This window comes from Triturus cristatus, chromosome 10 (genome assembly GCF_964204655.1).
Source record: "Triturus cristatus chromosome 10, aTriCri1.1, whole genome shotgun sequence".
Taxonomy (NCBI): Eukaryota; Metazoa; Chordata; class Amphibia; order Caudata; family Salamandridae; genus Triturus; species Triturus cristatus.
This window is the reverse complement of record NC_140593.1, coordinates 938,000,194-938,020,395: the sequence shown is the minus strand read 5'-3', so window position 1 is coordinate 938,020,395 and position 20,202 is coordinate 938,000,194. Positions and strand designations below refer to the sequence as shown.

The window sequence follows — 20,202 nt, the reverse complement described above, 5'->3', positions numbered from 1 at the left end:
GCATTTTGAGGGGGGGGGGGGGTTGTGTAGGAGAGTAGGATCTGCACTTATGTTGCCTCCACTTTTTTCTGATGTTAACACTGGTTTCTGGCTATAGTCTGGCTGGGACCCTCCTAATCCGGGCCCCAGCCTCTCTGTTCTCTCTAAACAACTTGGAGTGCATATTAGATGCACTAGGGATTGGAAAATGTGGTACCTTATGAGCTCCTAGTATATGGTACCTTAGGTACCAAGGGCATAGGTACTTCACAGGCCTAACAGGGGTGAAGCATGTATTATGCCACCCCTGGGAAGCAGACTAAATCTGACACCACAGGCCTGCTACTGCAGCCTGGGTGAGGTAGGGTTAGCACTCCTCACTGAGATATAGGTTCCCTATATTTCACTTTACACACACACATATAAGCCTATCAGTCACCCCTAAGGCAGGCCCTATCAATCCTGAGGGCAGGGTGCTTGGTTTACATTGAGGGGGTGTCTCTGCCTAAGCAGAGCCCCTCTGCAGCCCTCAGAGTTTATTCTCTGTGGCTGTTTGTGGATGCGGTTAAACCATATACTCTTAAGTGTATTATAACCTCGCGGTAAATGCTAACTCTTGGATGACTGCCTCAAAACATGTCGTGTTTGGTGTCAAACGCTTTGCAATCATACCCCTACACCAGTAACTGGTGTGGGAGTATGATCCCACCCTTCTAGAGGGGTAGTCATGTACCTACTGTGGAAACACTGTAGAATAATGAAAGAGCCCTGGCATCACAAAATGGATGCCACCAGCACAGACACTGGGCTGCCCTCCTGCTGCTGACCGAAACTCACAGTGGAGGAGGCCCAACAATAGGCATCCTGTCACAGGGAGGTGTCACCACCTTCCAGACGGGATTTAGTGTATTGGGGCCGGGTGGGTGCACTCCTAGAGTGCTTTGAAGTCCTGCACTGGGGAGCAGTAGGCTCCTCTGTGCATATGCCAGCTCAAACTGGTTCAGGGGCTACCTGCCCCAGCTCTGGCACAAAACTGGACAAAGGGAAGTGGGTGTAACCACCCACTCCCCTGACCCTCCCAGAGGAGTGGTCATAGAGCTAGTCCCTCCCTTTCCTTTAGTATAAGATAGGAAACCCTTGCCATTGCAATCTAGAATCTCCCATGGAGTCAAGGAGTGACTCCCCTGCTTGGCAGGCACCAAAACTTTTAATCAGCAGTCGCAAACTTTCCCGCTCCTGCCGGAGTCCAAAGTCCCTGCAGCCCCGGAAGTGGATTTCCTGACTTCTCGACGGCCATTGTGAGTCCCCAGCAGAGCTGAGGCGAGTGGACCCCACGAGTGACGAGGAACAGAAATACCCAGGTACCGTGCACTATTTTCGAGTGCAATCCCTTCATGACGTTCTACGAACTTGTGCATTGGACCACGTGTGGTCCAAGCCTCCAGCAGGATTTCCACCGAAGATCAGAGGCCTACCTCGTCCCGAGTGACCGTGGGCTCCTGTGAAGTGAATCCTCACGAGGCGTCTTCGCGATCCCTTGCTGGCTGGCTTGTGGATCCTCTGAAGACTTTTCTATTGAACGAAAGGGCTCCCCTGGTTGCACCAGGCCTGCCCTGACTTACCGTTGCTGGGTGATTCCCTCAGACCTTGCTGGTCTGCACCGCTGACTTTCTTCACTTTCCATGAGACTTGCTGTTGCCAAGGCTTGTTGGCTCCAATCCGGTTGCCGACACCTCAGTAAGCTGCAGACTTCGTGGGACACTCCGAATCCAGCTCCTGGTCGTCGTCGACGCCTCCTGGACCTCGTGGCTGAAGAGTCAAGACACCCGTGAATCACCTGACTACCGTGGGCATCCATCTTCCTGGCCCCGGGTCACTGGCAATTGACTGTGAACACTGTCCCTTCTGCTTTCAGGTCTTCCTTCTTCTGAATCCAGCCTTGGATTCCACTGGACACTTCTTCCGTCTTCACAAGCAGCAAGTCTTCTTAGGCTCCCGTTGAAAACGACGCCGCGTCCCGACACCAAAAGACACCTATGCACCCGGCTTCCCTGGGTGAGGTAACTCGTGCACTCCGGTGCTCCTGTGTGTGTTGGCCCTCGAACTACTTACCCTGTAAGTGACTTGCTTGTAGACTCTCCAGAAGTACCCTAGAACTTTCAAATTCCAACCGCGGCTTGCTCCATTGAAGTCTATTGGGATCCGCGGCTGTGTTCACACACTGCATGCGTCTCCCGTGTGTCCTTTACTTACCTGCCTTGGGTGGATTAGTGAGGCCCCAGTGCTTCTGAAGACCTTAGGTCTTCTCCCTTCTCAAGTCATTCTTCTTATACCTCTTTCTTAGTATATGGTCTGGTACGCACCTAGGGCCCCAGCCATAGAAGTGCTTAATTTGTTGTGAAACATTGAATTGTGCATATGTTCCTGACTTCTCATCTCATAAAGAGATTATTAGAGTGTGTCTAGTAATAAATACATATATATTTTATATATATACCTGTGTGGTGTCCTTTCATTTGGTAATTCAAGAGATTATAAGGTAAAACAAGCTGCATTACATTCCTCAGAGACTTAGCCTGTGCTCTCCACAGCTACCACTAGGATAGCTTTCTTTAAAAGGTTGTCTTAAACCTATCTACCATAAGAGTCGAATTGGACTGGTGCAAGGTGGCCACTTTAACTAGTGACCAGCATATGCCAGACCAACTTCTCACACACACTTATTCATTTTGAAGGGGGTGGCCAATATTGTCTATTTTTGCTGTTTGTACAATTTATAGGCAATCTTTAAAAGGTATACATTTCTAAACACAAGATAAATCTAGGATTAATTGTATAGATTGGTGAAGGTTTAACGAACAACTGCATACTCAAAAAAACACGTGATACAATAGTTTAAATGACCGAGTAAGAATTGCATATAAAAGTGACACATGTTACTCTACAAGGACATTATTTGAAAAATTCTAATAAAGATGTTTTAATAAAAAGGTTTCTTGAACAAAATTCCCATTGAATTGGTGACGACGTTTGCATCTGTAAATGTTCTTACTGTAGAGTAAATATACAAACGTAACATACAGCTACGTTCTACTCACCCTTGCAGTTGCAGAGATCTATAATTTCCATAGTTTTTCCAAAAACAGGCTACCCAAAACCAACAGCTGAATAGTGGGATTCAATAATGTTTCATTTTGTATCAAACATGCATAACTTGACCATGAAAAATAAAATGAATAAAAATGATACCTCAAGGAAATCTCAATTTGTTTATATTCTACCTAAAATGTGGACTCCAGTAAAAGGCTTTTATATGAACCTCGTTAATTCTGCAATATCTATACCGTTCTACAAGTGCCGTGTTTAAACAAAAAATGGACTCGGCCTCTCACCTTTTCAACCTAATTCCTCTTTGACAAATAAACAGCTGCGGCCGCTTCAGGTAAGAGCGGTGGGCCAGGTGAGGGGGGATTTCAAGAGACGGCTACGAGGGAAAATTAAATAAATAATTAAATTTCCCTCAAAGCCGTCTCTCGAAATCCCCCCTCACCTGGCCCCACTGCCCCACCGCTCTTACCTGCAGCGGCTGCAAATAAATGCCTTTCAGTCAGTTCTGAGCTGTGCAGTTGCCTGCCTGTCTGCTCAGTCTGCATGCACTGCTTGCCAAGTTCCTTGAGGTTGCATCGTTTGGCAGTGACATAATCCTCCCTCTTTGCAAAATTAGCTGGCTTACTTTTTTCCATCCATTGATGTAGATTGTCAGTCAGCTTGCACTATGGATGAAGTATAAGCTTGGCAGTTCTGCTCAAGTCTGGCTTTTCTTCTGAACACCCTATGCCGCAAATCTGCGTAGAAACATGTCTCAAGGGCCTTGGACTTAGTTCCCCCCTCTGCCCATCAGCCTATAACTTGATACTGCGCGCTTTTGTCCAGTAGGTCATACTTTAGTTGTCTGCAGACAATAAATGGTTCACTTCCATGATTTTTATTCTCACCGTTCTCCAGCAAATTTTCAAGATCCACTTAGTCTATTTTCTGTTTGCATCAATTGTGTTCACTGTTTGTGGTCTCAAGTGTAATATGTGGACCCTCTGCTTTTTGGGGACCCAGCAAATATTAAACACACCCTAGCTCCGCTGATAACCTGTAATAGCATCTTTATGCAAGTGGCAAACAGAGATATTTATGAGAGTGTTTTTAATTCTGATCAACAAATTATTTACTTCAACTATGTCAACAATACTGTTCTAGCCACTTGCGGGTTCAGCTTTTAGACTCAAAGTTGTTCCGTTGTATCATTTGTTCGTGCCTTTTTCAGTCTTATTCTCTCAGCACTACGCCTTTCACACCTAGGAGCACAACACACTTTGCTTTATTGTTCCCCTATAATACATTGATTCCGTCATGTTTCATAGCTTTGTTGTTTGCTTTTCAAATTGTAAGCGTTTGTTAAATGATTGTTCACCTACAACGCAGAATAACCACTGAAAAAGTTATTTAAAAATTACAAAGTCAAATTCGGAATTATAAATATATGTAATTAGTTGCTATATTCAGTTTTTTTATATTTCAGATGCCTGTAGATATCTCCACTCTTTCGGAAGCAGAGCGAAAGGCAAGATTCCGTAAACGTGATCCAAAACGATTTCAACCAAAAGAAGAAAAAGACGAATTTGTGGATGAATTTAATGTAGATGAATACAAAAAATTTTGGAAGAAAAAATAACCTATTTTTTCTTTCTTCTCCAAACTCTGAGAAAATATTAAATCCTGCTATTGGCAGCGCATATAAATAAATGTTTTACTATTTATAATATGGTATTGTGTTTTTTTGTCCTTTTATCAGAGATGGACAAGAGTACATTTCGAAAAAATGCAAAATCTATTGCAGTGGGTTACAACATAGTTTGGTACTGAATTAAAGAGAACACCAAGTTAATAATAAATTGTTGCTTAAGAGGCGTTGCACGGATTAGCTCACGTAGGCATGATTTGGTCAATATATGCACACAGAACGGGAGATATATTTTCACTGCTCAAATGTCCACGCCCTTCTCTGCCAGAAACTGCATATCGAGGTACATGATCTATTAGCACTGTTAAAGGGACCAAATAATTATTCCGGCACTGTGGCACAAAGAGTGACCACCTACTTGAATCTATTGTTGTGGTGAATGGCCTGAGTGCCAGAAGGCTCTTAAGAACTTAATGTGGCAGCTCGCAGGAAGAAAAGTCTATCCTCTCAAATTGCAAGCACGTAAGGGGAGAGGCTTGCTGTTCACGCGGAACAACTAAACCCTCTTTCTGCAACAAATTATCCATTAATAGGAGTAGCACAAAGGGGCACAACCCCATTAAAATAAGTGGGTCACATGCTATTTGGCAGTCAAGATCACATAGGCCCCGTGAGAGGGAATTTTCTGCATCACCTTCCAGTGAAGAGGTAGTGGAGGAAAAGCATAATGTAGACTCGATGTCCACTACAGTGAAGTGACATCTCCCACACAATCCGTCAGGGGCTTTTCCTTCAAAAAAGACATTTCATCTTCACTCGTCCCAATACAAAGAAGAAGTTTGTCGAGCCCCAGATCTGGAAAACAGACGACAGTTAGCTGCGTAAGTCCACTCTCCTTTTCTCCTTCCCTGATGGATCAGCGGCCAAAAGATCAATTTCTTTGCCCATGGCAAACCCCAAGGCTCAATTGTTTTTTGCATAGTGGCGTTCCTTTTCTCCATGTTGTCGATGCTGGGTGGGATTGTGGAGGGGGACATTTTCTTGATGGGGAATTTTCTTCTTATCTGGGAAACAGGTTTAGATAGTTCCCACGCACACAGAGCTTTCGCGGGCTCATTCTCCAAAACTTGAAGAAAGAGTTCACCGCCATGGGTCTTATAGATGCTTGGCGAGCGCTCCACCATACGTAGTGTGATTACACGTATTTTTCGCACTCACACCGATCATATTCCAGACTTGACTATATATTTCTTAACTAGGCCCTTTCCCCTGCCTTGCAAACAGTCACATTCCACCCAATTACTTTATACGACCAAGTGCCAGTGTCCTTGACTATACAATGGGAGGCGGGCCTCCGAAATACTACCGATGGTTCTTCCCAAGCTCCCTCACTTGCGACAGATTAATGAGCGACAAACTTAGAAAGGCCATTAGGGAATATTTTGTGCTGAATAAACCACAAGATACTAACCATGCTAATAACTGGCCCTCCTTCAAGGCCCTCCTAAAGGACAAATGTATTGAGTTATTGTCACCGCTGAATACGCAGAGGTCCCAGGATAGGATGGCCTTGGAGGCTGAACTCCAACATGCAGAGCAGGCTCACAAGGACCACCCAACCCTTGTCCTACTACGGAAGGTCAAGGCCCTCAGGGGCAAACCTAATGCCATGTACACCAACAGGGTTGAGCTCAACTTCTGAATCTTAAACAAACGACTTATGAACATGGGAATAAGGCGGGGACTCAACTAGCTCGTCAACTGCAACTAGCACGGGAAAAGGACTACATTGGGAACATCAAACTAGACTCTGGGGCAGTGGTCACTAAAGATATGGAGGAGGCCCAGGCATTTGGGGATTTTTAACACAACCCTATACACTGCAGAGCCCCATAACAAAACGAACCACATGAGTTGTCTGGAGGGAGTAATTCTGCTGAGAGTGACAGCTGCACAAAACAAGCTGTGCAAAGGCAGATAGAGGAGGAGGAGGTCCGTAATGCTATTGAAGAACTCAAACCCCACAATTCCCCAGGCCCAGATGGCCTGATAACACACTTTTCAAAGTCTTTTAGCTCCTAGCACATACCACACCTCGTGACCCTTTTCAACCCAATATTGTCTTCTGGGTCAGTATCCCCATCAATGGGCGAAGCACTTATCTCAGTGATAAGCAAACCGGGAAAGGACCCACAACAATATGGATCATATCATCCAATAGCATTACTAAATCTGGATGCTAAGCTATACTCTAAAATCTTAGCCACTCGGCTGGAAAACCTTATGTCCGAACTGATCCACCCAGACCACTCTGGCTTTATTAGTGGAAGGCAAACACATGACAATCTTCGGAGGGTATAACACCTGGTTGAAATGGCAGTTAAAAAATTGGTTCCATCAGTCCTGCTTGCGCTGGACGCAGAGAAAGCGTTCGACCGGGTGGACTGGAACTTCTATTTCACAATCTACGACACTTTGGGTTTTGCACTCAATTCATAGCTATGATTAAAGCCAACTATGCATAGCCTCGGGCTCGAGTCTTGGTGAATGGAGTGGGCTCGGAACCCATCCACCTGGGAAGAGGCACAAGACATGGCTGCCCCCTCTCGCCTCTACTGTTTGCCCTTAGTATTGAACCCTTTGCGACGAGGGTGCACACGTCCCCATCGATCCAGGGCATTACCTTTGGCACACACAAACATAATTTCTCCCTGTTTGTTGGCGATGTGCTAATGATGTAACCTCCCCTACCTTGTCCCTGGTTGAGGTTCTGGAGGAGCACCGGACCTTCGAAGAGGTATTGGGCTTCCGAGTTAATCGATCCAAATCCTACCTCCTTAATCTCACTCTGCAGAGCGGGGCATGGACGCCTTGGTGGACACCGCACCTTTCTGCAGAGCCAAGAAGGATATGTCCTATCTTGGTGTTAAGATTACACCTCGAAACTCAGATCTCTTCAAAGCTTACTACCCGCCACTCCTTCAACAACTTAAAGAGGATTTCCGCAGGTGGTCCCCCATGTACGTTACATGGCTAGGGCATATATAGGTCATTAAAATTAACATCTTACCCAGAATACTATATCTTTTTCGAGGGCTACCTATTTATTTTGACCGAAAATTTCTTTCAGCTTTGAGGTCACTGATTATACGGAAGAGAGCCGGTCTCCCTTATAGACCACTCTGACTTCCGAGGAGCATTAGAGGGCTGGCCCTCCCGGACCTGGTGCTCTACTATAAAGTGGCCCAGTTACAGGAAATTGCGAAGTGGTCAGCGTAGGAGTCTGACAAACACTGCCTCCATATGGACAGGGCAGTATCAGGCAGGTACATCTGGGACCTTGTGTTGAAAGCCAAGGCAGACCGGCCGCCCAATACATATCTCAGTACTCCCACCAGGTCGGAGATACTGATACTAGGGGGGATGGAGTGGACAACCTTTCCTTTACCCTTCACGCCAATTCATTTTAACCCAGCATTCCCCCCGGCATTACACTCGGGTCCCTTCGGAGTATGTATGGAGGGCGGATGCCTCAGGATCTCTGACCTTTTCCATAATTTGGACATCTTAACATTCGAGAATTGCCAGACAGACATCCACCTACTGATGTCGGAACCCTTCCACTACACCCAGCTGAGACTCTGGGTGGTCTATCCAGAGATGCGGAGGCCGCTACTGGGGATTTATGACCTATTGAATGCTTTCTCAGGAATGGGACAGGCTCAAAGGGATGTGTTTCTTTCCTCTATATCCTACTGCTAACAATATCCAATCCTCAACCACAGCATATGGCTTGCTATAGGAAGATATATTGGGCACCCATATCTCTGAGACACAATGGAGCAAGCTTTTGAGGGATATTCCGAGGTTTAACCATTCCATGGGGATCCAGGAAGCTCAATACAAGGTTGTATATGATTGGTATCTCTATCCCATGAAACTGCGAAAAATGTTTCCCACTACTTCAGATCTCTGCTGGCAGGGGTGCGGGCTGCTAGTGGACTTCCGGCATATATGGTGGAACTGCCGTACGATCCGCCAGTTAGGGGCGGAAATACTAGCCCAGATTAAGGATATTCTGGGATATCCCATGCATGACACTCCTGGATTTGTGCTCCTGGGCCTTCGAGATAACTCCCTCAAATATCGGACTGTAGGGGACCACTCCATACTATGCTATGTTTGGGAGCTGCCAAGATGGTGTTAGCATACGCATGGATGGAGAAGGAAGCCCCTTCCCTAATGCAATGTCTTGCTAGGTTATGGCAGGCTCTCGCGATGGAGCGCATGGCAGATATTTTTAGTGACAACCTTTAGAATGTTTTGTATATAATCAGGGCCTGTTGGTAACGTACCTCTCCAGGGAGCTCCAGCTACTAGCATGCCCAACACGTATGCAAGCACTCCACCTCGTTCAGTTTAAAGAGGTCTTATGTACTTGGGGGGGGGGGGGGGGGGCAGAGAAGGCATGCCCTGTTTATCCCCATGGCCCCTCACTGTTAATTCGCTGTGCATCATCTGATACCATTTTTCCGCATACACTAGATGTGATACCCATGCACCACCTGTTTGTGGGTGGGGGGAGGTGTATATTGGGGGTACAGTTATGTTTAGGCTACCCATATATATACAGGACGAGGCACATGCTTAAGAAGTACAAAGTGAGAGTTCCGAGGGAAGTAGCTATTGAAACCGTCATTAGAGGTGATGTATTGTGAAACAGGAACTGTATATGTATGTGGTGTACTGATATACCTTTGAAAAACCGATAAAAAAAAATTTGACAAAAATAATTAAGAAAAACCATTGAGGATATTTGGTTATCATTTAAGTCCTGATAAGCGATGTGACAAATGTAATCTCAAAGGGGCTCAGAGAGCAATGAGAGCTATGTCCTTGAGCTGCAATTGATGGTTATGGCCTCAAAACATCTCGTCAATAAGATGAAAGACCCACGCAAGAGTTGCTAAGATTAGAACCTAGCTGTTGCTCTACGCGGCTTGAAGTTCTGAGGGAGGAATATGGCAACCCTCCAAACTTCAGTGGTCCACATCCAGGCCACGTGACAAAGAACCATTCCAGAGCTCACAGACCGTGTAACTGTATCAAGAGTATCAAAGGCCATTCTCATTGCCTGTTTTGAGACATCTATGTCATATTAAAGGGGCTTCATCACGGAGGCCAACTCATACAAGGCATGTTACAATGGAAGCCTGAAATGCCAAACTGCCTGAAAATAAAACATTTATTTTTTGTTTTGTTTTTTGTTTGCTTTTTATCAAAAGCATGAAGACGTTTGGCCTCCCTAATCTGGTTAGCCGAAGATATTTTGTTTTTCCTCAACTTGCTTGAAGGGGATTACACCACACTGCTCTAGAAGATTGGGTGTGCTAACAAGTAAGGCGTTTCAATGAAGTAAACAAACAAGTGGAATGCTAAATTAATCCCAACTATTGATAATTACTCCAGGTCGCATCCCAGTCAATCATTTGTTTTGCCACCATACTACCTCGGATTAGACTCAGCCATGTGCAAATCAGACCTTGTACTGCTATAGTAGGAACAGTCGAACCCTGAACCACAACACAAGCAACCAAAGACTAGTTTTGCCCTATTTTCGACTCTTTAGTCGGATGCAACCTGGTTCCAGTTGGGCAGTGAACCTGGAAGCTGCTTTTGTGCACACCCATTGCTCTTATGGAGTCACACTGAAGTAAACAAAAAATGCCCGATGGAATACTTGTTTTAGTTTCAGCCACTGGTAGTTACTCAAGACACATCCCAGACCAGTTGGTTGGGTCAGATAGAGTGGACTTAAATCATGAGAGGCAGAACAAGACATTCCGTGTGCAGTCTGCAACTACATCAGTGCCTTTAAAACTACTAATTTATTGCAAGATGTGCATCGCATAAATATTGGTTTCCTGCCAAAATCCCATCCCACATAGGACTGTAGCTGCTCGAATGGCGTAGAATAGCCAATGTCTATGCAAACATCTTCATGACCTTCCCATGGTGTACCTGCTCAACAGCAGCTAGGCTCTTACTTGTGACTCCATTGCAGGATAACTGTTCAGTCTAATGGTATTCTGCTTGTGAGCTGGAAGAAGTGTATTGGGATATAGCCAATAGCAGTGTCGTTTATGCATCACTGTCATGATTAAAGGGGAAACCTAATGTGTCTGAATTGTACCCAAAAATTACTTTACCCACAAATTGCCCTCCACTTTCGTTTTAGTACATTTTAAGACCCCTTCAGTGATTGTTGCTTTCTGTAAGGACAAATACTGCGCCTGTGATAGCAGCAACTTTGAGTCTCTGAGAGCTGCTAAAGTACATCCTTTAGGAGTTTCTTGGAAGGTTTTATGTAGAAGGATGGGAGCCAGAGCCAAAGTCGCTGCCACTAAACTGGTATCAGATACTACCCAAATGGTCAGAGGAATCGTGGCAGTTTGAGAGGGTGCACCACAGAGCTGGGAATCAAAAATGTCTAACATGGCTTTTCGGAAGGCCTCAGTTTGGCCAAATGAGGCACCAGGAGTGTGAAAGTTCACCTGAATCATAGTTTCAGTGCTCAGTATCTGAGGAGAAAAGAGAGCTTTCTTAGATCTCTTCCAATTGTTTTTCATGCTTCTCGTTCGCCTTTTGAGGAAGCTGCTGTAACAGCAAGCCCAGAAGTGGGATCTGGATTTTGATGATGGCCTGCATTTCTCTTTTAAAGGTGCATGAAACAGCTCAGCCTTTTTCTTGGATGACCTTTGGATGCATCTATGCACAGAGTTTGCAAAGTGAGATGTTGAGGGATTTGTCTAGAAACGTGAGGCAATCAATCAGTAGATCTGTACAGCACTTCATGTCGCCCATGAGGTTATTCAGGAACTGGCAGGGTCCAGTTGATTTGTTGCGCGGATGAGGATTAGAGAAAGGGAATCAGAGTAGAGGTGTCTGGTGGGCTGATGAATTTTCAGCTGGTGGGTCAAGTAGACTGCTCTGCAGTTGTGTAGGGCCTTGTATGCGTGGGTCAGAAGCTTGAACTGACAACTTTTCTGTACAGGGAGCCAGTGAAGTCCCTGAGGTAGGGGGTGATGTGAGGCCATCTAGGTAGCTCCAGGGCGAGCCTGGCTTCGGCATTCTGTATGGTCTGTAGTTGTCCGAGGAGGTGAGCTGCAATTTCTGTATAGAGAGCATTGCAGTAGTCCAGTTGGCTGGAGATGAGGGCCTGGGCAATGGTGCATCTTTAGTTTTGGGGCAGCCATTTGAATATCTTACGAAGCATCTGGAGGAGGAGACTGAGTTTACCGGAGTCGTCCTGGTTAGCTTGTCGTCTGGAATGAAGCTCGGATTCCTAGTGTGGTCAGTGGGGGTAGTAGGAGGTCCGAGTTCTGAGGGCCACTAGGATGCGTCTCATGGGAAGATTTTGTTTCTGAAGATCAGTACCTCTGTCTTGCCCATGTTGAGCTTCAGGCAGTTGTCCTTCATCCAGTTGGCGACGTCTGTCATGCAGTTGTGGAAGTGTTGGTCTTGGTGGTGTCTTCGGAGAGGGAGAGGATGAGTTGTGTGTCATCGGCATAGGATATGATGTTCAGTCTGTGGGTTTTGACAATGCTGGCCAGAGGAGTCATATAAGTGTAGAAGAGGGTGGGGCTCAGCAAGGATCATTGGGGTACTCCAAGGATGATTACCTTGGGTCTGGAGGTGAAGGAGGGAAGGCAGACTTTTTGCTTTCTCCCAGTGAGGAAATAGGCGATCCACCTAAGAGCGGCTCCTTGGATGCTGTCGTAAGTGGAATGGTCTGAGGACAAGGCTATATGCTTTCCCAGGTGTTGTTTATTAATACAAGTACACGTATCTCTGGGTTTGACAAATCGAAAAGGACAGTCTAAATCAGTGGAAAGTTCATTGTATAATCTGCAGTTTTCGGGCAACGATAAAAGTATCAAGATAACTCTAGTGATTAATGTACCTGCTGGAAAGAGAAGGGAGTATTGTCCAGTGGCTGCTTTGACTTATCTAAGGTAGCGCAGAGGGTTAATATGCCTGCTGCAAAGAAAGTTTACCATGCATTTCAAAAAACAATATTTTATGTGCATAACTCAGTGGGTTACTGCTTTCGTCACAGAGATTCTGTTGTTACTGTGCAGTTCATAAGTTATAATCGTAATCTAGCACAGTGAGCTATGAACTGCCATCAAAGAGCTGCATGCAAACTGCATGGTACAAGTTAGTAAGTTCTGTTTTTCCCCAGTCTCATTATCCTGATGCTGCTAAAAAGGTTTGTTAGGGTAGAAATAAATTCTTATCATTAAAGTCAATACTAACCACTGTGTTATGTTCTGAATCCTGAGTTTGTGCTTCTCCAGACCAAGTACTCTTAAAAAAAAAAAAAATACATACCAGTATGGATGACATGAATCCTACACCTTGTAGTCCCCTTTGCCTTATGTAACATTTTCTGTACACTTATTTACACATGTATGATTAATTGTCTCTGTATGTGTGTGATGTAAAGTGCTCTGACAACCTACACTGATATGAGAGGTGCTGAGCAGCTATGGAGAGGCACTGTTGGAGGGTATGAGTGAAGGAATCATTGAAGAGCCTCAACAAAGATTGTTGTATCCTGGTGCACAGTGTCAAGAATTCCTGTCATGCGAGGGGAGGAAAACGGTAACCAGCGTAAACGGACTACATCTCCCAGGATGCTTAGCGGTTGAGAGGTTATGTAAACAGGAGAGCTGTTACATAACTCAAGGAAAACACGCCCTTATGTAAACAGGAGAGCTGTTACATAACTCAAGGGAAAACACGCCCTTATGTAAACAGGAGAGCTGTTACATAACTCAAGGAAAACACGCCCTATAAAGGGAGGAACCGGGAGGTACAAGGCTGTCGGATATTGTGTTTACACCGACGTACCTGCTTCGTGAAGAGCAGTGTTCCGGAGTGGTGCTCCAGTAAGGCAAGAACGGAGGTAGGTCGAGTCGTTACTCCCTGGGCCGTGTCTTGCCCCATCATCACCTGTGAAGGACCCGGAAGCTCTACCGGTCAACCATTGAGGTTCGCTTTTTGACTCGGCTGAGTCAAAGCGCAGTGGCGCTTTTGCTGGTTGGAGTCGTAACTCCCAGCCCGACCAGAGATAGAGGGACTGCCAGCTGTAACGCACACCAGGAGGTGTTTGCCGCGTTACAGACTCGGAAGTCCACAGGATCGATCGAGCGGCTGCTCTCGGTTCAGACTTCTTGCTTTTGATTGGGGTATCGGTGACGCATCACCAGGAGGTGACTCCGCGTCCCGGTGCAGTCTGAGGAAGAGGTTGAGCGGCTGCTCCCTTCAGGTAGAGACCCCGGCTGGGTGTTTCCCTGACTCCTCGATTCTCCCCAACACTCGTCGTGCCCCTCACAGCCTACCGATTGGCATTTTCGGCCATTTCATTTCTGCCCTCTGTTGGCATACGCCGGGATCGGCGTATATGCAGAGGACGGTTAGGACCATCCGTGCTGTGGGCTGGTAACGTACTTAGCCTGGAGGATTCCAGTGACTATAACTTTTGTTTATTCGTTGTATTGTTTTTGCCTTCATTAAAATAACTAACCCTTCACAAGTGGTTGCGTCCTCATTATCGTGTCTGTTAAACGATCCTGAGACGTTCAGGGCGTTACACACAGTAAGGTCATCATTTACTATGCTTTAGAAGCTAATATAATTCAATATATAATGACAAATGTGTTGCAGAATGAACAATTTTTCCCTTATTTTCTTGGAGAGAGAGCCCCCCAAAGCCCCCTTTGGAGTGGTCAGGCTTACTCGCTACACTTGGTGTGCACCATACGGAGACTTGTCTGACAACATTTGCCAGGGCTGCTTTAGGTTTACAGTCCGGCTCTGGCAGGAGCAGGAGCCACATACTGCGAAATAAAACCAAACATGGAAAAGTTAGTCTCCGAGATGCATCACCAACCTTCCCATTAAAATTGATACATTTTTGCAAACTTTATCAATAAAAAATATTACAATTGTAGTAATTCAAGCATTTGTTTGGTGTGCACTTGTTTGTGTATTTTTTCTAAATTACTGTTTTAATGTTTGAAATTTCAATAGTACAAATTGCCTGGGGGTCCCTGGCTTCCAGTAGAGATTCAATGGGGTCCTCAGGAGTCAAAAGTCTGGGAACCACTGGTCTAAACCATTCCCCTGAAGGGCTGTGGGTGATTCTTGGGTCTTTCCTCATTTCTCGGTCTTCTCTTTCAGGTATGGATGCCTCCCAGTCTCTGCATGGCCAGTTAGCGGTTGAATCCCTCACAGAAAACCCAAAAGGATCTGATTAACAGGGTTGGTTTATCTATACCTAAACCAGGTGCTACCACCACCAATACTGTGTTCTGACTGCTTTTTCAACACCTACTCCCTAGTGCTCTCTTACTTTTTGTTGTGCATGCAAGCAGACTTTTGTGTGCCATAAGGTGCCTTAAGACCACCCCGCCACCAGAATGAGTGTGCTACCCCTGGGACTTGCCTCTGGCCACAGCCCGTCTCCTAGGTAATAGCGGCGGGACCCGGCCGCAGAGCATAGCAGCGAGGTTTTTCTCCAGCGAAGGTGAAGCCGACTGCTTCCCCTCCTCCTTCGCTCACGCAGGTGACCTCCTCATCTCCACTGAGGCAGAGTGACTCACTCGCTCCACTGCTCACGCGGTCGTCCACCACAGCTCCAGCAAAGCCGGCTGCTTCGCTCGTTCCTCTTCGCTCACTGTCGTTCTCCGCTCCTGGGTCCTCTTACCACTCACCAACTCCTTCCCATTTGCTGTTTTCATGCCATTTCTCCCTCCCTCCATCTCCTTCGCACTCCTCCCTTTTACTGCAAGGGATGGGCAGTGTTTCCCTTGACCCTGCCTCCAGGGTGGTCTAGTTTGTAGGCAGCTACAGCCTCATGGCCAATTCAATTAGCCATGTTGGATTCATGATCCAAATATCGTTCTTCCTTACAGATGCCTATGTTGTGAAGCCTTGTGAGGTTTATGTGGTGGGAGGCTGTATCGAAGGCTGCTGAAAGGTCTAGGAGGATCAGAGCCGCAGTCTTACCACGGTTGAGTAGGGCTTGGATTTCATCAGTAGCCGCTAGGAGGGCTGTCTCATTGCTGTAGTGGCTGCGGAATCTGATTGGAAGGAGTCGAGTAGGAGGTTCCGTTCCAGATGTGAGGAGAGTTGTTGTTTTTTTCTAATACTTTGGCCGGGAACGGGAGCAGGGAGATCGGTCAGTAGTTGTTGTGTTTGCTGGGCTCTTCCGATGGTTTTTTTATTAGGGCGTTGACTTCTGTGTGTTTCCAGTGCTCCGGGAAGGTGGCCATGGCAATTGAGGTGCTGAACAAGTTGATGAGTACTTGGCTGATTCTGGCTTCGGCTAGGTTGAAGATGTGTTGAGGGCATGGATTGTTGGGGCCCCTGAGTGGACCGAGTTCATGATTGAGGTGGTGAGTTGGATGTCTGTGGTGGTAGCGAGGTCCTTGTGTTGCTTGATGAAGTCAGTGGCCTTGGGCTGGTGTTTGACATTTCTGTAGATGTTGGCTAACTTATCATGGAAGAAGTTTGCAAGGTTGGCGCCGAGTTCTTGTGAGGAGGTAATGTTGTTTGTTGCAGCTGAGGGGCTGGAGAATTCTTTGGGGATGCTGACAAGGTCTTTGGTGTTATTGGAGTGGGATTCGATGTGTAAGGCTAAGGCCTTTTTCTCACTCCCAGTCAGGATATGGGGACAGACCTTGATGCCTGAAAGATTTGGAAACAAACCTTCCTCTCAAATGTAGAACAGAATGTCAAAGAAAAAAACAAGATTGTGGCGCCTCTCAATCTTGCGTGGAGGCGCAGCAAAAATAAGGAACTGATGACAAGCTGGCTATGGAACTGCTATAGCACGTCTGGTGAGCCTAATACCAGTCCTCATGTCAGACATTGCTAATTGATGCCAATGACTCCATACTGCTAAATACAAATTTGCAAGATTGAGCCTGGTGTCTGGGAAGTGCTAAATTTAAGGATTATTTTGAATTAGTTACTCATTAAACCTAGTTTACAGTTTTAGCAAGCTGAAAACGTTATTTATATCTGATTTGCATCCTCCTGCGCATGCATAACATTACCCTAACTTCACACTTCAATTGTCTCCAGAGAGCCCACAAAGTGGCTCCAAATGATTTGACACAAATGGCTAGATGCCTCTACTCACTATGCCTCTACTTTCTCATGTAGGACTTATAACACTTGAAAGTACTGCTATTGGTGGGATTCATGCTTATTACAGAAGACAGTACCTCTGGCGTCTGAGGTTCGCAGCTATTTGTTAGATCATAGGAAAGAGTACACAGGTTTAATGTGAAGGCATTCAAAGCAGAACCTAATGGTATCGTATGTATTGCTTCTTTTTGATCCCCTGCCTCTGATCCTGCTACGGACAAGTTGTACCTTTACAAGGGATGGCACCTTTTATAAGGTATGGTGTCCAGGCATCAGCCCCAACAAAGTCTAGTACTATAGTCGGACCACCTATCAGAGGTTGAAGGTGCATCCTCGCTTGGCTCAAATATAACAATCGGTTAAAGATGTGATACAATATGTAAGGCTGCAAAGTGCTTTGTAGGACTTCTTTCTTTAACAACTTACTTTTCTGAAATAAAATGGATTCCTTTAGGTATTTTGTCTACTTTAATTTGCTACGGAAAATTATTCTGCACATTAACGTCAACACCTGCAACATGCTGATCCAACCTATTATGTCGGCTTGACTAAGGAAACTGCATCTGTTTTGGACTCCCAGCTACCTGAAGTGATTGATGCCTTTGGACAATTCAAAATGTAGTGGGCCGACTAATCCTTCTATTAATGCACATCAGAGGTCCTCGTAACTAGGGAGTTATTTATTTATCTTCATAACTTTTTTCGCATCCTTTACTTGTCTTGGGTCAACCTGTTGAAAGTCCTAACTAATATAAGGACACTCTTTTGAGGTCATTCACTTTTTTATTATCTGGAGGCCAAGCAATTGAACTCCAGTCTGCTGAGTCTGGGCAATCATCATTTTTTTTTTTAGTATTGAAAAAGCTGGCTTTCTTCCCCTTCGTGGTTAAATTTGTTCTGAGTGTTCCAACTGTTTCCAAGCGGACCCACTATTGGTATTGGAGGGGTTCACATTGGCTTTTCATTCATTAATACATTTATAAAAGTGACTACACCCAAGCTGTAAAACGAGCAGTTTTAAAGGAGGGTTAGAAAATTGTTAGGGAGCAGATGACCTTGGACGTATGATGCCACTGTGGTGCATGCATGTCCGTGTCACTATTCCCACCTGTCGCTTTCTTTTTCCTCATGTATTTATAATAGATGTATTGATTCTATAAGTTGTTACCGACTTAGGGTTGTGATGGAAGTAAATTAGGTACAATCTTATAAAAGAGTTACGAAATGCCGCTCTACTGTTAATATGTATTAATGAGGGATACACTTATGTTTTTTAATTTGATTCATAGCTCCCAGACAACTTCACATGTGCCACATACTTGGCAATGTCAATTTGAAATTAAGTTGAAATAAATCACAGCACAAGGTAGTTGGAAAATGGAAGACTCCAAATGTCTCTCTCCTCTAAAGGTCCTAAAGAAGGTGGCATTGCGTATATTTTCAAATGAAGACGGTACAATGAACAACTTAATGCAAGAGGCCGAGCCAGTAGTTGCACTTACCCCATTGGAAACAGCATCATCTGAACGGGCTAACAATAATCAAGAAAATTAGCTTGGGTACAGTCAACCACAAAGTAATGTGGACTTAAGTACTGCATTTATCATTTTGTGTTAGAATGGATTCTTAAGTTTCCATTGAGGAATTTCACATATGGATTCTCTGTGTAGATAGGGAAACATTGTCATTCAGGACACAAATATTTGTTTACACCCAGTTACTAAATATGGACATCAAGGTGAGAGTCCACGTTTCCAAATATGAACTGGCAAAGGCAGGAGTCAGTTCAGTTGGCCAATTAAATGAGCATAATAAAAGATGTTTATTTTGTATCCCTCTTGCCCAATTCCTGCACCCCCAAATCAAGGCAGTCTTTATCACTGCCAAGTAAGAAAGGGTGCACTTAGAAGTAACAAGCGTCCTGGCCGGTGTTCCCAATGACAGCCATGCACAGTGTTGTGCAACTAGTGCCTTTGGCAGCCTTGCGTATGGTGATTTTAAGGTATGGAGCTGCAGCACAGGTATCCCACAAAACAACCTTTAGGAATACTATTAAGGAAGAATGTTGCTAGAGTAAATTGGTAATGAAACAGAAAGAGATCATCGTCGAGATGGTATTAGCCGAAGGTTACCAGAGGGCTTTATGTCATCACTATTCACAGATTCTCCCCCTTCTTTTCCTTTAACAACCTAATGCACTATGAGAATTGTAAACTTGGTTAAATTCAAATGAGCCAATTGGGATGACACACCTAAAAAGAAGAAGGTGGCCAGACTTCCAAGATTTTCCATGTATCGTTTAGTTGATGATGGCTGTCATTTAAGTCAGATTGTACCTAATTTATTTCCACCATAACCCTAAGCAGGTCACAATTTTGTGATCCTATCATTGCAAAATTGTGATGCTATTTTTTTGTCTTATGGTATCTCCCAAATTTTGTTTTCAAAATGTAGTCACGCTAGGGAACAGTGATATTTTTAGTGTAAGCCCAGAAGTAGAACATTGTTTCCCTAATGACATATAGTCATCGGGTAACCTTATATTAACCAAGAGTTAGTTAATGGTCACATCCAACCTCCAAGCCTGTCACTGAGATTTTCATTTTTCAGATTGTGAATTTTCCTATTAAATTGTGCCCTGAAAATTCTGATTCTCTTAAAGACACGAAGGTGAGTATTAAGTTTCCACTAAAACATGTAGTCCAGGCAGCTAAATCAAGACTGACCAGTCACTGCTCACATAACAAATAAGAAAGAAATCAGCTGCAAGGATTAAGTCCTCTTTTCTTGAGGCGAGCAACAATCAAACATGAAGAACATGAGTACAAACAACATGAGGAGGAAGCAGCACCCTCTGTCGCTTTCTACACAGTCCTTTAAACTGCAGGAATCATTGAGTTTGCACGGTTATTGCTGCTGCAAACAAAACAATTAATAGGTAGGAAACCTCTTCAAGAGTATATCCCAGGAAAAGAAAATACTTGTCACTGAAGGAGACGAGACAAAACAGAGTAGTTAGCTTGATGAGAACATATAGTAAAATCTTAATTTTCTGCCCAAATTATTAAGACCGTAAGAATGAGCAACATGTTCAAGAGGAATGTTTTTGATGGTTATTCAATAAAGCACCTCTTGGGAAACAGTACACTAGTAGATCAGGCTAAGGAACTTGCAGGCGCTAGAAATTATTTGAGGATAAAAGAGAATCCAGTCAAAAAAGAAATGTACACAACCCTTTCCTAACACCAATTACATCAAGCTCCCAT

At 44.8% G+C, this 20,202-nt stretch overlaps 1 protein-coding gene across 4 annotated transcripts in view; it reads left to right on the top strand.

Annotated features, from left to right (window-relative positions):
- The window catches only part of MRPL55 (mitochondrial ribosomal protein L55), a 166,170-nt gene extending 161,377 nt beyond the window's left edge, over positions 1–4,793 (top strand). For all 4 annotated transcript variants that reach the window (XM_085630197.1, XM_085630196.1, XM_085630198.1 and 1 more), the window contains exon 4: positions 4,553–4,793. In XM_085630197.1, the coding sequence (XP_085486323.1) occupies positions 4,553–4,705 (153 nt within the window). In that variant the 3' untranslated portion in view covers positions 4,706–4,793. The remainder of the gene's footprint in view (positions 1–4,552) is intronic.
- Positions 4,794–20,202: the final 15,409 nt, after the last annotated feature.